This window comes from Bos indicus, chromosome 17 (assembly GCF_029378745.1).
Source record: "Bos indicus isolate NIAB-ARS_2022 breed Sahiwal x Tharparkar chromosome 17, NIAB-ARS_B.indTharparkar_mat_pri_1.0, whole genome shotgun sequence".
NCBI lineage: Eukaryota > Metazoa > Chordata > Mammalia > Artiodactyla > Bovidae > Bos > Bos indicus.
In genome coordinates, this window is record NC_091776.1 from 72,694,007 (window position 1) to 72,712,913 (window position 18,907).

At 66.3% G+C, this 18,907-nt stretch overlaps 2 protein-coding genes across 3 annotated transcripts; both read left to right on the forward strand.

Moving 5' to 3' along the window:
- Positions 1-9,150: 9,150 nt before the first annotated feature.
- Positions 9,151-16,865, forward strand: SEPTIN5 (septin 5). Of its 2 annotated transcripts, XM_070770053.1 has the most exons (12): positions 9,151-9,275; positions 9,421-9,431; positions 13,299-13,395; positions 13,490-13,576; positions 13,762-13,885; positions 13,961-14,095; positions 14,195-14,312; positions 14,401-14,502; positions 15,221-15,317; positions 15,402-15,537; positions 15,661-15,763; positions 15,893-16,865. In XM_070770053.1, exons 1-12 carry the CDS (start codon positions 9,233-9,235, stop codon positions 15,947-15,949), a joined length of 1,110 nt encoding a protein of 369 aa, XP_070626154.1. In that variant the 5' UTR covers positions 9,151-9,232; the 3' UTR covers positions 15,950-16,865. The 2 variants fall into 2 exon arrangements, with proteins under 2 accessions (XP_070626154.1, XP_070626153.1); XM_070770052.1 differs by lacking the exons at positions 9,151-9,275; positions 9,421-9,431 and adding an exon at positions 12,246-12,699.
- Positions 16,866-16,953: 88 nt separating this feature from the next.
- On the forward strand, positions 16,954-18,135 carry GP1BB (glycoprotein Ib platelet subunit beta). The gene is made up of 2 exons (XM_070770054.1): positions 16,954-17,125; positions 17,328-18,135. The coding sequence occupies exons 1-2, from the start codon at positions 17,116-17,118 to the stop codon at positions 17,933-17,935; spliced, it is 618 nt and encodes a 205-aa protein (XP_070626155.1). The 5' UTR covers positions 16,954-17,115; the 3' UTR covers positions 17,936-18,135.
- Positions 18,136-18,907: the final 772 nt, after the last annotated feature.

Here is an 18,907-nt window from a genome sequence, read left to right on the forward strand (position 1 = left end):
CCTCATTCCACACACGTTGGCCACAGCCCTGCCCTGGTGCCTCCTCCCTCCCGGACGGAGGAGCCCGACGATGAGCCCAGGTGATCAGGGACGCAGAGCGGCCTCAGGGTCCAGTGGCTCCACTCCCTGGACACCTAACTCCACAGGGGCGGAAACGTGTCCACTCAGGGCTTCATCCCGACCGCTCATTCCAGCCTGTGCACGCAGACCAAGAGGGGAAGCACCCACGTGGCATCAACACTCGGGCGGACAACACGTGGCCCATTCAGTCAATGCAATGAGGTTCCGACACAGGCTGCCGCGTGGCGGGCCTCGAGAGCTGCTTCTCAGAGAGGGCTGTGTATTGTGTGATCCCGCCTGTAGGCACCGCCCAGAGCGGGCAGATGTGCAGACCCGGGATGACCAGGGCCCGGGGCGGGGGGCAGGTGGTGGTGGTGCCCGCGAACAGGTTTCCTTTGGGTGGTGGAGACACAGGTTTGGAAGGTCCTGAAGCCCTCGGAATGACACCCTGTGTAAGGGAGGGTCTCCTGGCCTGTGAACTATGCCTCTACAGGACGCGTCCTCGTCGTGGCCTGTGGCAATGGCTCCCCAGCCCTGTGTGCGCGCCCTGGAAACCTCTGAACGCACAGGCTAGGTGGTGAGTTGTGTGGTGATGAGTTGTCTCAATAAAGCGCGTGGCCAGGGGCCCGGGCCGAGCTTGGTGTTTCCGAGGGAGGCGAGGCAGCCTGTTGGCTGGGGTTGCCTTGGGAGGCAGGGCTCAACTCCCGGGTGGGGCTGTGTGTGCAGCAAGGGTGCAGCCTGAGGCCTGAACCACACGGGGTCTCAGGGGTCCCCGCTGTGGAGGTGAGGTCAGTGTGGCCAGACCCAGGTCCGAGCCCGAGGGGCGCAGAGCAGGTGGCCGTGGGTGGTGTCACGGGCTGAGCCGTGTCCCCGGGTCCATGTGTTGAAGCCCCGACCCCAGTGCTCAGAACGTGACCGTGTTTGCAGTCAGGCCTTGAAAGGGGTGGCTGAGTGAAAAGAGGTCATTAGGGTGACCCCACTAGGGTGGGGCCCCAGCCCAACAGAACCCAGGACCTTTTGAGACAGGAGGTCGGGATGCAGACACACAGAGGTGAGGGTGCGGGGAGATCATGGTGGACACTCGCCAAGGAGACGGAACTGCCCCAGCCTCGGGCTTGCAGCTCCCAGACCATGGGGAAGGGACTCCCGCCGCTGAAGCCCGGGGCGGGGGTGCTAGGTGCTGGGGGAGCCCTGTGAGGAACTGCGGGCGCATTGCTGAAGCAGAATCCACACTGGATGTGGAGCGAGAGGGGAGGGGACGACCAGAGTGGTTTGGGATTCAGATCCGAGCTGCTGGTGGGTGGGGACCCCGCACGTTAGAAGGTAAACCGGGCCGGAGCGGAGTGGTCCGCTGGGGGCTGTCCAGGGACCCCCAAGACCGTCCCCAGCCTCTGCCAGGGGGGTTGAGGACCCAGCAGCCCTGGGCGGCCCCCAGCTCCTTCCGCGCCCCGTTCACGGGCTCCAGCACCAGGCACTGTCTGCACGGGCAAGTGAAAACGAAAGCCAGAGGCGCCCGGGCTCAGTGAGGACCCCGAGGTGGAAGGGGGAGAAGGCGGAAGCCCAAGGTCCCCAGAGCACCTCCGCCATCGTGGGGAGGACCCAAGGGGCCAGCAGTTTGCTGCAGGCGGCGCGGCCCCTCTGAGGAGGATCCTGCCCCTTGCTGCCCGCCAGCAGGGGCTCGGAAGGGTCTCCTTGGATCCATGAGTGGGGAAGCGGAGGGGGTCATGAACGCAGGGAGCATGGAGATGGTGCCAGATTCTCTGAGCCCTGGAGAGGGGGCGGGGTGTCAACGCCCCAGATAAAACCCCCAAAACACGGCCGGGTGCCCCACCCCAGCTGCTCTGACAGCGTGCACTGGGCTGGTCCTCAGCGGCCAGGCTCTTGGGTGGCCCTGCCCGGGAGCGTACCCCCTCACTCAGCGCCCGCCCCGGAGCCTGAGACGTCGCCCTCAGCTCTGACGTCCTCCCCGGAAACCCCTGCCAAGCCAAACACGCCCATGTGGGGCTCTGTCCTGAGTCAGAGCCGTGTGGCCACGGGCTGGGCTGGGCTCTCCTGTCCCTGAGCCCGGCCACCCACCCCCGATGCATCCCCGTGGGTCCCAGGCCGCACCCAGCGCGAGGTCTCAGAGGCACGTGGGGGTCTACGGGTCCCACGCCCACCCCCACGCCCGACCATGCGCCTCGGACGGCCACCCCTCCCTGCTGTCCCGCAGGCCTCAGGGTAACTCACCTCGATGGGGCCGTCCCCCACCTCCTGCCCTAGTCCACCCCCAGCTGCTGGCCAGAGACAGGTCAGTGTCCATCATCCAGGCTGTGAACAGAGAGAGAACTGGCCAGGAAAGAGAAGCGTTGGCAGATTTTATTTTTCAAAGATGGGCCTGAGAAGTCTTCCAGGCCACACCTTCTCCTGGAGCTGTGACGCCCCGTGAACGTGAGGGGTTACAGGACAGGGACGCTGCACAACCTCCCCGGGGGCTCGAGGCCCCCGTGTGATCAGGATGTGGGCCAGCCCCCCCAGATATGGTGGGGAGAAGCCCCAGGGCTTAAGGGAGGTGTCCAGCTGGCGGCCACAGTGGCAGACGCTGAAATCACATGGCCGACCCAGCTGAGCCTTCCTGAGGTTCTGACCCACAGGAACCACAAGAGATTAAAAAATGACTACATCGATGTTGGACTATAAAGCAAGCTGAGCACCAAAGAATTGACGCTTTTGAACTGTGGTGTTGGAGAAGACTCTTGAGAGTCCCTTGGACTGCAAGGAGATCCAACCAGTCCATCCTAAAGGAAATCAGTCCTGAATATTCATTGGAAGGACTGATGCTGAAGCTGAAACTCCAATACTTTGGCCACTGGATGCGAAGAACTGACTCACTGGAAAAGACCCTGATGCTGAGAAAGATTAAAGGCAGGAGGAGAAGGGAACGACAGAAGATAAGGTAGTTGGATGGCATCACCGACTCAATGGACACGAGTTTGAGTAAACTCTGGGAGTTGGTAATGGACAGGGAGGCCTGGTGTGCTGCGGTTCATGGGGTCTCAAAGAGTTGGACACGACTGCGCGCCTGAACTGAACTGAAATTGATATGTTAAGTCACTAAGTTTCAAATTGTTGCGCAGCAACAGATAGTCATTTCAAAACAGACTAGAATTCAGAACGAGATCTGCGAGAAAGCTAAAATCTTGAGTTTCATCAGCGGTGTCACGGCAGTTGGATGGGGAAGGTTAAATTGTTTCAACAAACGGCGCTAGAACAATTGGATAAACTTTGATCTCTACCAACGCCATACACGCAGATGAGTTCACGAGGGGTCACAGACCTAAAGACAGTGCTATAAATACAAAGCTTAGGGAAGAAACAGAGAGAATATGGGTCATGACCTTGGAGTAAGTAGGCAAAGATTTCTTGGAAAGAACAAAAGAAGCTTGAGGTAGAGAATGAAAAATCAATAAATTGGAACTTACCCAAATCACAAACATCTCTTTCTTTTCTTCTTAATTTTTTTTTTTGCCGCATGGGATCTGTTTCTGAACCTGGGATTGAACCCAGGTCTCCTGCGCTGCAAGGCAGAATGTGAGCCACCGGGGAGTCCCCCAACCAAGTTCAAGAGCAATTCAACAAGGAAGGAGCCAGCAAATGCTTTGGGAGCGAGTGGACGCTCACAAGCCATCAAAAACGGCAGCCGACCTCTTGTACCTCATACAAGAACAAGCTCAAAGTAAAATCACGGACTTAGACTTAAAACATAAAATTGAAAATTTGGGGGGAAAAGAGAAATGCTTTAGTGCGCAGAGCTCAGCAGCAAATTCTTAGACTTGGCATTCCTCTCCCTGCGCTGCTGCGTGACGCCCCCGCAGGGTGCCCACTGGGAGGACCGGGTTAGCTATCAGCTGCACACCCTGCCCAGGAGGCCGGGCCCAGCTGTCCACAGGGTGAGCACTCTGGGGTGAGATGCTCCAGGACCCCTCAGGGTGTGCTGGCACCCGAGGGTGCTCGTGCAGAGTTGTGGCCGCAAAAACCAGCCTTTGGCAAGAGCTCGCGGGAGGGGAGGGAGTCCTGGCAACACCTGACCCCTGGTGGTCCTGCTCGGGGGCCTCAGGTCCGGCTCCCAGCGCACCCCGGGCCCGGCTCGCTCAGCCCAGTGGGTCAGTGGCCAGAAGCGCTCAGACTGGGCTCTCCCCGACTCCGAGCCATTGGTGACGGAGGCGCGGGGACTCCTGCTTCCTCCACTAGAGGAGCTCAGCGTGGCTCCCCTCATTCGGCTGCCTGGGGCAGGCAGAGCGCTGCAGAGGAGCTCCCCGCGGTCTGTGGCCAGAACGAGGGGCATGAGGGACTGAGCCGAGACCCCAGGCCTTCCTGCCCTTCCTTGGATGCCCAGGGCCGGCCACCCGCGGCCATGTCCACGCTGTTCACTCCCGGGGGGTTTTCTCACCCGTCCCTGGCCTGATGACCCCAGGACGGACATGGGGCTGGGATATAGCGGGGCACGGGGGCCAGCCTTTGGAACCCCAACACCTAGCCTTCCCTGGAGGGCAGAGGTGGTCACGGGGGAGGGCGGGCCTGGGTCTGGGTCACCGTGAAGCCCCAGACCTGCCTGCACTTGGTGAGGGGCCCTGGCCCTGGTCAGCAGTGCCCACTGGCTGAGTTACTCTGCACTCCGTCGTCTTCCAGACCCCGTCTCATCATGAAGGCGTGGAGGCCCCGCGCCACCGGCCCTCGCCAGGGAGGGGCACTGCTGCTGCTCCGGGTCCCCAGGCTGGGCTCCTGGGGCTGAGCACAGGCGTCCTCTGTCCCTCAGTCCAGCTGTCCAGGGAACGGGGCCACGGCGTGGACCAAGGCTCTGTCTCTGGCGGCATGCGGCGGTGCTGGCGGTGCCCTCCTGGTCGGGCAGCTGCCGTGGGCGGTGTGTCCCTTGGACGGGGCTGCTGCCCACTGGACGTGAGACCCGCTCGCCCTGACTGTCACAGCGATCTAAGGGGAGGTGAGGGCAGGGCTCTCCACGGGCCCTGGCTGCACATACGAGCCCCTCGCCCTCCTTATTGGGGGCAGCTGTCCCCACGGGCCCCTTGCCGGCCTGTCTGGGCAGAGGGCACCCCGGGGTCTGGGGCAGGTGGGCGGGGCTGCAGCCCACAGCGCAGGACGGCCACACCCCCACCCGGGCCGAGGCCTGCCTGCTGCCCCAGGGCCCTCGCTCAGGCCTTTGTCCTCCTCGCTTTGAACCCCACTTCCCGGTCTGTGCCCAGGCACGGTGCGCGCCCCCCAGGAGGGCTGAGCAGGCAGAGGCCCGCAAAGCACACTGTCCCCCTCACCCTCAGGGTTTGGGGTTGGGGGAGGATGACTCACCTTCCTGCACACCAGGAAGCCCCTGGGAGAAGAGGACCCCTGGACCCCAGTCTGGGCACCCCCCACAATGGCCCCAGCATCACACTGAGAAGCGGGGACCTCAGAGGGGGACAGTCCTGAGCCAGAAGCCGGCAGGCACAGCACAGCCCACTGGGCGGGATGCGGGAGGTGGCCGGACAGTGGCGGAGGGGCGGGGCGAGGGGGTGCCCACCGTTGGGGCCTGAGCAGCGTGCCCCCATCTGTCAGCGAGGCGAGTCCTTCTCTTGCGCCAGCACTGAGCCTGACCGGGGCCTGCTCCTCAGGGCGGCCCCACACCCGGGCACAGACTGCATGAGTGAGTGACCCAGGGCACCACCTTGGGCCAGTGGGGATGGGCTGCGGGAATCACAGCCCCTGTGTGCCGAGCTGGGGGGGGTGGGGTCTGTCTTCAGCCCCATGCTCTCACCAAGGACGGGGACCCCAGCCTCAAAGGGTCTGAAGCTCTGAGCGGGCTGGGATGCAGGGAAGGGGGCGTCCTGCGCGCCACGAAGGTGCTCTCGGTGGGTTAGCTCCACTTTGAGCTGACTACGGTCCTTCTGTGTCCCCGTGAAGGGCAGTGTGGTTCTCCTCCTCTCCTCTGAAGCGGGGTTCAGAGCAGGTAGCCCTTTCTTCAAAGAGGCGGTCTGACCCCCGCAGCCCAGAGACGGCGTGTGGATGGCCACGCTGTGTCCAGCTCGGCTTCTGCCCTCGAACCTGGCCTCAGATGGACCGAACGCTCTGGAGTGTGTTGCCAGCGGCCCCCAGTCCCCTGGACAGGCTGCCCTGTCTCGAACCCGACACCTCCGGGCTTAGGGCTTACACAGAGGCACCAACGCCCACGTGACCACAGATGCCCACGCGTCTATGTTGACAGGAAGGACGATTCGGCACCAGCTAAATGCGGCCTCTGGAGAACTTCCGAAATAAAAAGAGGTTTTTTTGTTTTGTTTTTCTGAAAAGCGTCAAGCTATTTGTAGCCCAAGCTGGTTGAGCAGATTTTTCTGGGTGTAGCTTATTTTTTCACTCATTACCTTCTTTTTCTTGTGAATTAGAAAGTAGCGTTCTTCCCACCCGGGAGCATCGCTCTGACTTCTCCCTGTACCACTGCCAGCTTTCCTGCTCCGGCGGTGGGGGCGGGCTCAGACCTGCTCCCCCCAGCCCAGGAGGCTGGGTTTTCCTTTAACCACAGCCCCGCAGTGGGAGGCAGGCTGGCCAGGCCCGGGCTCTCCTACCCAAGGTCACCCGCCCCCAGGGTCGTGACCTGCGGTGGGCAGGGGCCGTGGAAGGGTTGCACCAGGTGGTCAGTTGGCAGCATCCAGGCTGGAGAAACTGGAAGAGGCCCCCCTGCCATCCCACCTGGCAGAGCAGAAGACGGGCCTGTGAATCACTGGCCGGAGCCTACACGCTTGCTCAGGCAGCGGAGCTGTGATCTGTCGCTCAGAGTCTCTCAGCTGGAGCGGCAGCCCCTGCATCTGTGGCAGGATTCGGGGTGTCCCCTGGACTCACGGCCGGGTTAGAGGGGAGCAGACCCTACCCGCTTCCCACCCCGCAGCCCGGGGTGTTTCGCTCACCCCTGGGCGTTTCACCAGAGGCCTGACCCAGGCCTGCCCTCGGGAGTCCTCTGCCATCAGCTCCAGGCCCAAGACTGGGCTGCAGCCCACCTTTGCTGACCCCACCCTCCCCTGGAGCACACATAGATGAGAAAAGAGCTGCCTCTGTGGTGTCCCACCCCTCCCTGCCTCTTGTCTACAAGATTGTTTTAAATCCTGTAATCTGCCAAGCTAGGCCCTTCCAGCAGTCTAGTCCCCTCAGGGCTGAGTTCCAACTCCCTGACCTGGGGCTGCCTGGAGCCCCTCCCAGACCCCCAGGACAGGGCAGCTTAGCCCGTTCTCCACGTCTCAGGCTTGCCTGGGCCAGTTGGTGCTGACTTTTGAAGTGTCCTTTCTCACTGCCATGGAGGCCATGTCCTTTCTCTCTACCCCATGGACAGAGGAGCTTGGTGGGCTACAGTCCACGGGTCGCAAAGAGTCGGACACGACTGAGCAACTTCACTTTCACCTTCTCACTGGCGGACGGGACCGCTTTGCTAAGCTCCAGGTGCCCTGAGATGGGGTTTCCACAGAGGCCCCCAGGGCTGGTGAAGGCTCAGAAGTCCTGCCTCGCACTCCAAGTGTCCCCTCTGGCCCCACGCCTTTATCCACAATCCCGAACTCCCTAAAACTCTGAAAGAAAGGTTGTCAAACTCTGGTGACAAAGCCAGTCCTAAACCAACATACACGTTTACCGTGGTCTTTATTTATTCCAGTTCATGGGAACAGTTGCGTTTCACTACCAAAATCTTAAAAACATTTTTTTCGTATGTCTTTTGGCGGCGTGGCATGGGGGGACCTTAGCTTCAAACCAGGGATGGAACCCGAGCCCCCTGCAGTGAAAGCATGGTGTCTCGACCTCGGGCCACTGGGAAGTCCCTCAGCACGAGAATTTCAAGGCACAGCCCCGGGGCCCCGTGAGGCGTCAGGTCATCTGTGAGCGGGTGAAAGTCCTGAATTCCAAACCCGCTGGCCCCACACCTCGTGCTGGACTGGGCGGGGGCCCGGGGAGGGGACCCCGACCAGCGGGCAGCAGTGAAGGTACTGCCCCCCTGACTTTCACACTGAGAGGGGACACAGTCTGCCCAGCGCCGGCGCTCAGAGATGGCAGAGCCCACAGGCCAGCAGAGGGCCCAAGGGCGCAGGAGGGTGGGACAGGATGGGGCTTCCTGCCTGTGGAGGGGCCCTCACCTGGGGGGCTGCTGACCACAGGCCTGACGTCCCTCCCTGAGGGACTGAGAGCCCCAGACGTGCCTCCTGGGGGGGCGCTCCCGGGGGGGGTCCAGGCTGAGGGCACCTGGGAGTGTCGCTAGGAGTGTGGCAGTGACCGAAAGAGACAGGAGGCACCCCGCCTGGGGAGACCTCAGCCTACGTAGGGTGCAGACCCTGGCCCGCCTTCACAGCGCCCGGGGGCCCCTTCTCAGGGTGGTCTCAGCGGGTCCACCTGCGGGTGTGCAGAGCACAGGGCACTGGGGTGGCAGCTCACCCTCACCCCTTACCAAGGATCCCAGAACTGGGGCGGACCGGCTGCCCAGGTGTGTGCACTCGCAGAGCCAGGTACAGCCACCAGCAGCTGCCGGAGAGGAGCCGGGCTGGCCTCGCGCCAGGCATCAGGCTTTCTGCCCGGACAGGGCTAGGAGTGGGGCTCTGCAGGCCAAAGCCCCTGGCATCCATCCTGATGAGTTGGGGGGGGCATGCCCTGACCTCAGCTGGGCAGAGCCTGCCAGGCCAGCGCGGTGGAGGAGCATGCATGCGGCCCGAGCCTCTGGGGCGGGCTTCACGGGGGGCACACCAAGGATGATCAGAGGTCAGGTGTGGACGGGGGTCCCATGAGGGGGGAGGAGTCAGAGCCGGGGTCTGGGTAAGGGGCCGGGGATCGGGCAGGGACGGTGTTGGGGGGCCGGGGGCCCTGGGCAGGGAGGAGGCGGGGTGGACAGCGACCGCGGTCACGGGGGCCGGGCGCAGTGCGGGTCTCGGGTGCCCCGGCGCCCGGCCGGCGGGAAGGGAGGGCGTCGCCCCAGGCCGCGGGCGCGGGGCGGTGGGGCGCCCGGGTCCCCGCCCCCGCCGGCCGCGCCGGGTCGCGCGTGGGCGCGGCGGGCGCCGATTGGCTGGCGGGCGCGCGGGCGGGGCGGGCGGCGGCGCGGAGGGGCCGGTCACCCCGCAGCCCGGCCTTGGCCTCGGCTCGTCGCCGCCCCGCCCGCGCGCACGTCCCCCCGGCGGCCACCATGAGCACAGGCCTGCGGTACAAGAGCAAGCTGGCGACCCCAGGTGAGCCCGGCGCCCGCCCGCCCGCGCGCGCGCGCGCCTTTGTCCCCGCCGCCCGCGCGCCTCTCATCGCGTGTCTCGGTCTCTCTCCCGCCCGCCGGCCGGCCCTGGACCCCGACCCGACCCCCGACCCGACCCGCACCCGCAGAGGACAAGCAGGTACGCGTGCGCCGCCGCTCACTCGGCCCGCAGTCACCCATTGTGCCAACAACCCGCGGCGCCCCGGCGCGACCCCGCCCCCGCCCGCCGTCATCCCGCCCTGTCGCGATAGCCGATCGTCAGCCCGGGTGCTGCCGGGCGGAGGCGGCGCCGTGCCGGGGTCCTGGATCCTGACCCTGGCTTGCGCGGCGTGGGCCCCTCCCCGATGGGGGATGGGCCGGGTGCCCCCTCCCACTGGTCCAGCGCCGGCCTCTCCTTGTTGAACTGGCCCGAGACCGCGTGCTGGGGGTCCTGAGGGAGCCCCTGGTCATGGAAGGCCAGGGGCGGGGGGAGGGGTCTGTGTCCAGCAGCCAGGGCCGTCCCAGAGCGGCCCCACACAGAGAGGGTGGGCGGCTGCTCGGGCCACCCCACCCAGCTTCTCTGCATCTTCTTCCCACTGAGCGATGTGAGTGGGCTGACCTGGTGCCTCTTCCCCAGACTGGGAGCCTCCAGGGCCTGGTCTGAGTCATCCCCCTGCCCAGCACGGATCTTCAGACCTAGGGGGTACAAAGTGGTTCACCCAAGGGCCGGCCTGGACCCCCACCCTCCAAGTGCACAGGGCTGGACAGGAGGCCACCTGGACACCCACTGCTAACCTGGCTGAGGTCAGGTTTAAATATCGAGGTGACCCAATGGAGAGGGGCGCATCTGGGGAGCTTGGGGCCCTGGGGCAGCCCCACTGGCTGAGGTCTCTCTGCTCAAGCGCAGCCGTGTTTTGGGCAGAACAGGAAGGCCGACTCAGGCACCAGGGTGGCCTTGGCAACCCTCGTCAGGGATGGGGGTTCACACCCTGGGTGGAACCCCGCAGTATTGGCCCAGGTGCAGCAGGCGGGCGGAGCAGCCTGGCAGGTGGGGCTGGGGCTGGAAGTCGAGGGCTGTGCCCTGGGCTGGGCGAGGCTTGTGGGGAGGGGCCTCTCATCCTCACCCTGCCAGCGAGGGGCTCCCCGGGGAGCCGGGGCCGGGAGCTGCCTGCCCGTGCTGCGGATCGAACAATGCAGGAGATGCAGGGCCAGCCCGCCAGCCTGCCATTGTTCAGGGAGAGACAGGGGAAGCCCCGGGAGACCAGCCCCCCTGCTCCAGGGCCTGCAGACGCTTGGGGTCCTCTGCTGGGGCTCCAGCCCCGCTAGGCCGGTGTCTGCCCCACCTGGAGCTCAGCTAGGACCGGCCTCACCCATGCCTGCCCCTGGGGCACGAGTCAGAGGCCGTGATGTGGGTGGGGTGTAGCTTCCCCCCGGGATCGGGGCCAGGAGCCAGGCGTTTGGGGCAGGCTCCCCGTGGGTCTTCACTGTTCCATTGTTGGTGTTCTGAGCCTCAGCCTGTTGCCCCTCCAGGAAAGAGGGGGACTCTATGGACCCCTCCGTGCCCACCACCTTAGGCACTGGGTGGGGGGCTCTGGTGGTCCCCTGTGCCCTCCCCCACTGCACCCCCTCTCAGCGAAAGTGGTGGCTCCACTGGCTCTGGCTCCTGTTCCCAGAGCTGACGGGGAGATTCTAAGAATGAAAACGCCTCGAGAGCGTCAGGCACCAGGCGGTGGGGAGGAGGTGGGCGCGGCACGTCTGCGGCTCCAGGAGTCCTCAGCAGTGTCTGAGGACCAGACAAAGCGGGCGGCAGGGCCCTCTGCTTGGGGACCCCCAGGGAATCCCCAGCCCTGTGCAGGTGAGGTGGGACGCGGGCTGGGCTGGCAGGGGCTGGGCTTGTCCCTGGTCCCGGGCCTCCCGAGGCTGTGCCTTACCAGCGGGCAAACCGAGGCCGTCTGGGCAGTGCACCCTTCAGGCCCCAGGGTGTGGGGAGATGAGGCCAGGCCCGCTCTGTCCTCGGAGGTGCCCTAGGCCCGAGACATCAGCTTATCCACCCGGCAGGAGCTGGTCCTAGCAGCCATGTCTAAGGTGGCGCCTGGGGTTGGAGGCTGGGGGATACTCAGCCCTGAGGCCCCCCACAGGTCCACGTGGCGGGTGCTTTCTTGGAGCCAGGGCGGGGGGCCGGGCTGTGGCCTGTGCACCACCCCCCCCCCCATCCTCTTGGATGAAAGGCGCTCCTGTTCCCAGAAGTGGACCCACCCCTCCTCCCCAGGTGCCAGAGGCCTCCAGGCCCCATGGCAGCAGCTCCGGCCTGGACGGGGGTACAGAGGCTTCTTAAGCAGGGAGCTAGGAAGGGAGGGTGGGTGGGGGTGTGGGGGCCTCCCAGCCCTACTGACGGAGTTCACAGCGGGTCCACCTCTTTGGATGCTCAGCTCCTTCCCATTGGTCTGGCCTATTCAGACTCCGGTGGGGGCCTGTGGGGTTGGGGAGAGGCTGGGTTTGGGGGCTCACAGGCGAGAGGGCGGAGCTAGCCAGAGCCCCCCAGGCCCCCTATTGCCCAATCCTGGGGGGTGAGGGCAGGGTGGAAGCTAAGACAGAGTGCCCCCCGGGAAGGGGTCCGCTCCATCAGCCCCCCTCGGCTGGCAGTAGCTGTCTGGCCAGCAGGGCTGGCCGGCGGGTTTGGGGAGCTACGCACGGGCCACAGCTTCCGCGTTTGCAGAGGGGATGGGGGGCGGCATCTAGGGCTCTGACCGCCCCCTGCCGCCCGACGCGGGCCTGGGTGGGGAGCGGGTCTCTGCCCTCGCAGGTTCCCCGCTGGTCTCGGCGGCCGCGGCGGTAAACATTCTCCGGACACATGCGGGGGGCGGGGCGCGCAGGGAGGGGTGCGTCTGTGGGGAGTTTCGGGGGGCCGGGCTGGAGCGCGTGGATGGGGCTCCCTCTGGCGGCGGGCGCGGCGGCGCGGACCCGCCGTGGACCAGCCCCCGCCGTGCAGTCGCGGGGCTGACGGCCCGAGCCGCGCCGCTCCGCGCGCAGCCGCCTGCCTGCCGAGCTGGGCCCTGCCCTCCTCCGCTCCGATGGCTCCGCCCGCGCGGCCTCATTTCCAGGCGACTGTCTCCCGGAGACCGCGCGCTCCCGTCCGGCGCAGGGACCCACTTGTGCCCGGGGCTGGCCGTCTGGGGCCGGACCCGCGGCTCGAGGGGGACCTCGGGGTCGCGCATCGCGTGAGCACTGCCCCGCCCTGGGCCCCGGTGCCTGCGTCCGTGCGCCCCGGGGGCGAGAACACGCCTGGCGGCGGGCGGGCCTGACCCTCTGGGCCCCAGCGTGGCCCGCACGGTCCCAGGCTGGCGGGGATGGACTCGCTGGCAGCACCCCAGGACCGCCTGGTGGAGCCGCTGCTGTCGCCGCGGACCCAGGCCCAGAGGCGGCTCAAGGTGTGTGTGGAGTGGGGCGCGGAAAGTGGGTCAGCGCGCGCCCACCCCGGTGCCCGGACTGGGGATATGACGGGGGCCGCAGGGTCCTGGGGTCCTGGGCTGTGCACGGGGCCACAGGGAGGCCGGGGGCTGCTGTCTATAAATAGCCGCAGCCCCGCAGTCGCTGCCGCCAGCCGCCCCCGCGGCTGGATCGGGGCCAGATGGGGCCTCCCACCCTCTACTTTCGCGGAGGGGTGAGTATTGAGGTGGGGGCTTCTCCAGCTTCGGAGGTCCTTGGGCACGTCTGAGGGGTCCGGGTCCTGGTGCCCTCTGCCCCCCACCCAAGGACACTGGCCTCGCTGGATGTGCCTGTTGCCCCTGCTCCAGGCACTGACTTGGCGTCTGTGAAGCCCTTGAGGGCACCACCACCCTCCAGGCCCACCTGCCTCCCACCTCAGGGGGGGCCTTTGCCCACAGACCCTCGCCTGCTGCTGCCACTGAGATGCCACTCTCCCGGGGGACCCTGCCCTGCTGCCCCCCTGGCCTGAGCCCGGTAGGGGCAGGGGCCGGGGCTGCTCCAGGAACAGGAGCGTGCCCCTGACCTGCCCCACCCCCGCCAGGACGTCGACAAGCAGTACGTGGGCTTCGCCACGCTGCCCAACCAGGTGCACCGCAAGTCTGTGAAGAAGGGCTTCGACTTCACGCTCATGGTGGCCGGTGAGTGGCCCAGGCCCCAGGGCGGGCAGGGGCACGGGCAGCCATGCTCTGTCTGGGGCCTGGGACCTGACCTCCCCACTGCATCTGTGGGCAGGGGAGTCAGGCCTGGGGAAGTCCACACTGGTCCACAGCCTCTTCCTGACCGACCTGTACAAGGAGCGGAAACTGCTGAGTGCCGAGGGTGAGTGGGCCCCACACCCCCTGCTGGGTGAGCCTTTCAAGGGCTCCTTCCAGGTCCAGCCCCGATCCTCTGTCCCTGAAGCGTGGGTCCAGACCACCACCAGGCCACGTAACCTGGGAGTGTCTGGGGTGCCCGGGCGTAGGAGTCAGGGCTGCAGAGGCCACTCTAAACCATCCCTGCCCCAGAACGCATCAGCCAGACGGTTGAGATCCTAAAGCATACGGTGGACATTGAAGAGAAGGGGGTGAAGCTGAAGCTCACCATCGTGGACACACCGGGCTTCGGGGACGCCGTCAACAACTCTGAGTGGTGAGGAAGGCTTGCCTGGGCTGGCCTAGCCTCCGGCTCCCAGCCCGGCTGGCCTCACGTGCCCCCTGCCCCCAGCTGGAAGCCCATCACCGACTATGTGGACCAGCAGTTCGAGCAGTACTTCCGGGACGAGAGCGGCCTCAACCGCAAGAACATCCAGGACAACCGGGTGCACTGCTGCTTGTACTTCATCTCCCCTTTCGGGCACGGGTAGGTGGCTGCCCGGGCCAGGGGGCCTGGCCCGCCCGTTCCTCAGGCACCCCCTCCCGCCACCCCACCCCTCAAGCCCCTCACCCCGGCCCCTCACAGGCTGCGGCCGGTGGACGTGGGCTTCATGAAGGCCCTGCACGAGAAGGTGAACATCGTGCCCCTCATCGCCAAGGCCGACTGTCTCGTCCCAGGGGAGATCCGGAAGCTGAAAGAGCGGGTGAGCCTGCAGGCCTGGGGGGTCTGCGCGGGGCTCAGAGGGGACTGAGGCTGCCGGCCCCTCCCCTGACAGTCCTCGCTGGCTGCAGATCCGGGAAGAGATCGACAAGTTTGGGATCCACGTGTACCAGTTTCCTGAGTGCGACTCGGACGAGGATGAAGACTTCAAGCAGCAGGACCGGGAACTGAAGGTGAGCCTGCAGCGCTTGGGGGACCCCAGAGGCCACGCTACAGCGGGTCTAGAGGAGCGCTAGGGCCCTGGTCTGACCTGGGGCGGGGGGCGGGGCTGGGGGGGGTGGCGTGAGACTTTCATCCAGGCTGTAGAGTCTTAGCTGGGGGTGGCTCAGGTCCCAGCTGGCCAGTGTGGTTTGGGTCCCGTGTGGTTCATGGGTCATGGAGTGCTTGCCAGAATATGAGGGCACAGTCATTGGCCAGGCCCCACCCTGGCCCTGCGCTCAGCCCCCTTCTCGTACCCCAGGCCTGTGCATGCCCCGACTCACAGAGTCCTGAGCTCTGGGGGAGGGAGGTGGCTTTGAGTGGTGATGGAGAAGCCAAGCTGGGGACAAGTGGCCACTAGGCCAGGACCAGGGTGGGCCCTTCACCCCAAAGTCAGCAGGGGTATCACTAACAGCCGGCACAGGCTCTGCTCTGGGGAAGGAGGGGGAGGGTGCCAGGCGGGGAGGGTACATCTGATTGGGCACAGCCTGGCAAAAGCTCTCCATGTAAGCGGCACCAGCTCTGGCTTCAGCTGGCAACAGAGAGGCCCAAGGTGGGAATAACAGGATCTCTTTGGGGAGAGGTTATTGTTGGGGACACTGGAGGCGTGCCCACGCCCCTCTTGTACTGTGGACCTCACACCTATGCTAACTGGGCATGAGCCCTTGCACCTGCCCCCACCCCCCCCCCCAGGAGAGCGCACCCTTCGCTGTCATCGGCAGCAACACGGTGGTGGAGGCCAAGGGGCAGCGGGTCCGGGGGCGTCTGTACCCCTGGGGGATCGTGGAGGGTGAGTCCAGGCCTGGGGCACAGCCTTTGGGTGGGAAGGCTCCCGTGGGCCGGTGGCCCACTCACCGGCCACCCCTGCCCGCAGTGGAGAACCAGGCGCACTGCGACTTCGTGAAGCTTCGCAACATGCTAATCCGCACGCACATGCATGACCTCAAGGACGTGACCTGCGATGTGCACTACGAGAACTACCGCGCGCACTGCATCCAGCAGATGACCAGGTGCGCGCCCCCGCCCCGCCCGCCCCCCAGTCCCCGCCTGGAGGTGCGGGAGTCGCAGGGCCGTGCTGGTGGCGAGGGTCAGCCCGGCCCCCAGCAGCCTTGTCCCCGGTGTCCACCCTGCAGCAAGCTGACGCAGGACAGCCGCATGGAGAGCCCCATACCCATCCTGCCACTGCCCACGCCCGACGCTGAGACTGAAAAGCTCATCAGGATGAAAGATGAGGAGGTGGGCGGGGAGTGGGGGGCGGAGCCAGGCTGGGTGGGCGGGGTGGGGCGGAGCCAGGCTGGGCTGGGGGGGCAGGCCCCGCCCACCGCTCGCTCACACCGCCCCCTGCCGCTCCTGCCCCGCCCCCAGCTAAGGCGGATGCAAGAGATGCTGCAGAAAATGAAGCAGCAGATGCAGGACCAGTGACCCCGCCGCAGCCCCACGTGCCATAACTATACTGCCGGCTTCCGGGCTGGCCCTTCCCACCCCCGGACCCCGACGGGCCTGGACTCGACGCCGGATTCATCTGGATCGCCCATAGGCCCGGGCGCGACCCCCAACCCCAGAGTGGCCCAGACCTGGTTTTTTTTCCCTCCTGTTCTCAGAGACGCTGGGTCACAGCCCCCAGCCAACCCTAATTTATTCTCAGCATCGACCCCTCCCCTCGTTTGTATCTGCTTCCCAGGGGCGTGGACGTTGGCCCCCCCCACATCCAGACCTCTCTGGCTTTGGGGCGCTGGATCTAAGTTGGGTGGTCACTTGTGAGGTCTGCCCCCAACCGGAAGGTCACTGAATTGACTCCAGGCCCCATTTTCATGGGCGGGAGAGCCGAGGCAGAGTGGGGGTGGGGGGCCGATCCCCGGGACCCTGGCCTGTTTCCCGACTCCGGAGCCTCCCTTTGGGCCCCCGTGGGTCCTTCTTACCCCTTACCCCACTCACCAGGCACCTCTGTGCACAGGTTGGGAGCGGAAGTGATTAGGCTCCCTCCCGACCTAAGGAGGTCAGCTGGCTGCAGGCGACCGTAATGTGGCTGGGCTTCGCAGTAAATGCCCGCGACCCTCCCCCATAGCCTGGCCTGGTCCCGGGCGGGGGAGGGGGGGGGGGCTCCAGTAGCAGCGGGTGGTCGGCAAACTGGCTTCCCCCGCCCCTGGCCCACCCTTTGCCCATCAGGGGCGGGAGGCCCGCTCTGCCCAGCAGCACTGTCGCTCTGGGTTCCTGAGTCCCTGGTCCCCGTCCCTCCACCCGCATGATCCCTGGCCCCGAGCCCCATTCTCCAGTGTGTTCTGTTGTGAATGCTGCACCCTGTCCTGGTGACAGGAGAACAATGTTGGTGAACGTCGAAGAGGGTGTCCGCATGGTCTGTGCGCCCCGGGAGCGAGGGGCCGGAAGCTCGGTCGGCCGGCAACCTGGCGATAGCGCTCTATCTGTGCTGGCGGCTCGACCTCTGGGTTATTTCTGGCGGGGTGGCCGCGTTGTGGTCGGTTCGGCAGGCGCACCAGGGCCGGGGAGGGGAGGGGTGGGGAGGCCTTATCGCCCGGTCCTGCGACCACCGCCCGGAGCTCCAGAGCTCGCCCGGTCGCCGACCTCTCGCCATGGGCTTCGGTGAGTCTAGGGTCTGCCCAGGCCGCGCGCTCCCCGAGGACATCTGGCAGGGAGGCTCTCAATCCTCTGGGCTGCAGTCAGAGCAGTTCGGGCCAGACCCGGAGGACCCTTCCAGCCGGCGGGCGGGTGGAAAGGCTCGCGGGCGGTGGCGATGCCGCCCGGGACCCCGCGGGCCGGGCTCACCGCGGCGCTTCCCTTCCAGGGCTGCGCGGGGCGCTGAGCCTGCTGCTTCTGCTGCTCGCGCCGCCGGGCCGCTCGGCCGCGGGCTGTCCCGCCCCGTGTCGCTGCGCGGGTACGCGCGTGGACTGCGGGCGCCGCGGGCTGACGTGGGCCTCGCTGCCGGCCGTCTTCCCGCCGGACACGACCGAGCTGGTGCTGACCGGCAACAACTTGACGGCGCTGCCGCCCGGGCTGCTGGACGCGCTGCCGGTGCTGCGCGCCGCGCACCTGGGCGCCAACCCTTGGCGCTGCGACTGCCACCTGGTGCCGCTGCGGGCCTGGCTGGCCGGCCGGCCAGAGCGCGAGCCCTACCGCGACCTGCGCTGCGCCGCGCCCCCCGCGCTGCGGGGCCGCCTGCTACCCTACCTGGCGGAGGACGAGCTGCGCGCCACCTGCGCGCCCGGTGCGCTCTGCCGCGGGGCGCTGGCGGCGCAGCTCCTGCTGCTGGTCCTCGGGCTGTTGCACGCGCTGCTGCTGGCGCTGCTGCTGTGCCGCCTGCGGAGCCTGCGCGCCCGCGCCACGCGCCGGAGGCCGCTGAGCGAGCCGCTGGCCGCCGAGCGCGCGACCCCCGAGCCGAGCGACTGGCGCTGAACCGTGCGGCTGGGCCCCCTCCCCCGTCCTCAAGATCTCCCAGACCTGCCTCCCCGGCGGCCCCGCGCAGGGGCCCGACTGCTGCGCCGCCGCTGGCCACACGCACCCATGCCTGGACTTGGACCGAGGACCCCCCCCCCCGCCCACGCTGTCTACGCTGCCAATAAACCCTGCTCCCCACCCGACCGATCTTCACCGTGTGCCGCGGAATCCCCTTCCCAAACCCAGAAAGAGCTCCGAGGAGGGAGGAGTTCCCACATGGCAGTTCATACACCTCCATATCACCTCCTGGTCGGGGAACATGGGGTGGGGGCAGTGAGCGAACTTGCCCCCCACCCCCCGACTCTCCCCAAAGTTCAAGTGGGGAGGTGTGGAAGGGCTGGAAGGACAGTGCCCACCTGGGGGGGGTGGGGGTGAGGACAGTGTGGGGACAGTAGGAGCCCCACGGGCGGAGCATGTGCCGAAAGCACGTGCTTGGAGTGGAGGTTTCTGGCTGCCAGGGCGGGTCTGCCAGGTGGCTCCAAGGATGGTTCAGGGTGTGAGGCTCCCCAAAGCATCAGGAGTGCTTTGGACCAGGGATGGTGAGGGCAGTCAGGGGCCCCAGCAGGACCTTCCTGGGCATTTGAGTGAGAAGATCTGGAGAGCAGGTAAGGACAGGGTGAGCCTTGTGAGCTGGGGTCCACAGAAGCTCCCTGCAGGAGTGAGGAGGCACAGGGGGTTGCAGGGTCTCTGAATCGTGTCCTCCACCTGGCTGCCACCTCCTGCAGGAAAGCACCCCTGACTGCTTCTCAGGCCCTGGTCTCCCCCATCCCAGCCCTGGATCCAGGCCGAGCCACCAGGGCCTGGAAAATCCTGAGTATGTGCCCCAGCGTGGCTCAGGCTGCTAAGCTGGACCTGGCGGCCCCAGAGAGACAGCGATGCTTTCCCCACTTCCGCTCTAGGTGTGGCCCCCACCTGTCTGGCCCTGTGAAC

What these genes read in the sequence shown, in the direction of transcription:
- SEPTIN5 (XM_070770052.1), top strand. Translation starts at nt 12,619, where the DNA reads ATGGACTCGCTGGCAGCACCCCAGGACCGCCTGGTGGAGCCGCTGCTG. An exon ending in CTTCACGCTCATGGTGGCCG is followed by an intron (nt 13,396 to 13,489) that starts GTGAGTGGCCCA and finishes ATCTGTGGGCAG; the next exon opens with GGGAGTCAGGCCTGGGGAAG. An exon ending in TGCATCCAGCAGATGACCAG is followed by an intron (nt 15,538 to 15,660) that starts GTGCGCGCCCCC and finishes TCCACCCTGCAG; the next exon opens with CAAGCTGACGCAGGACAGCC.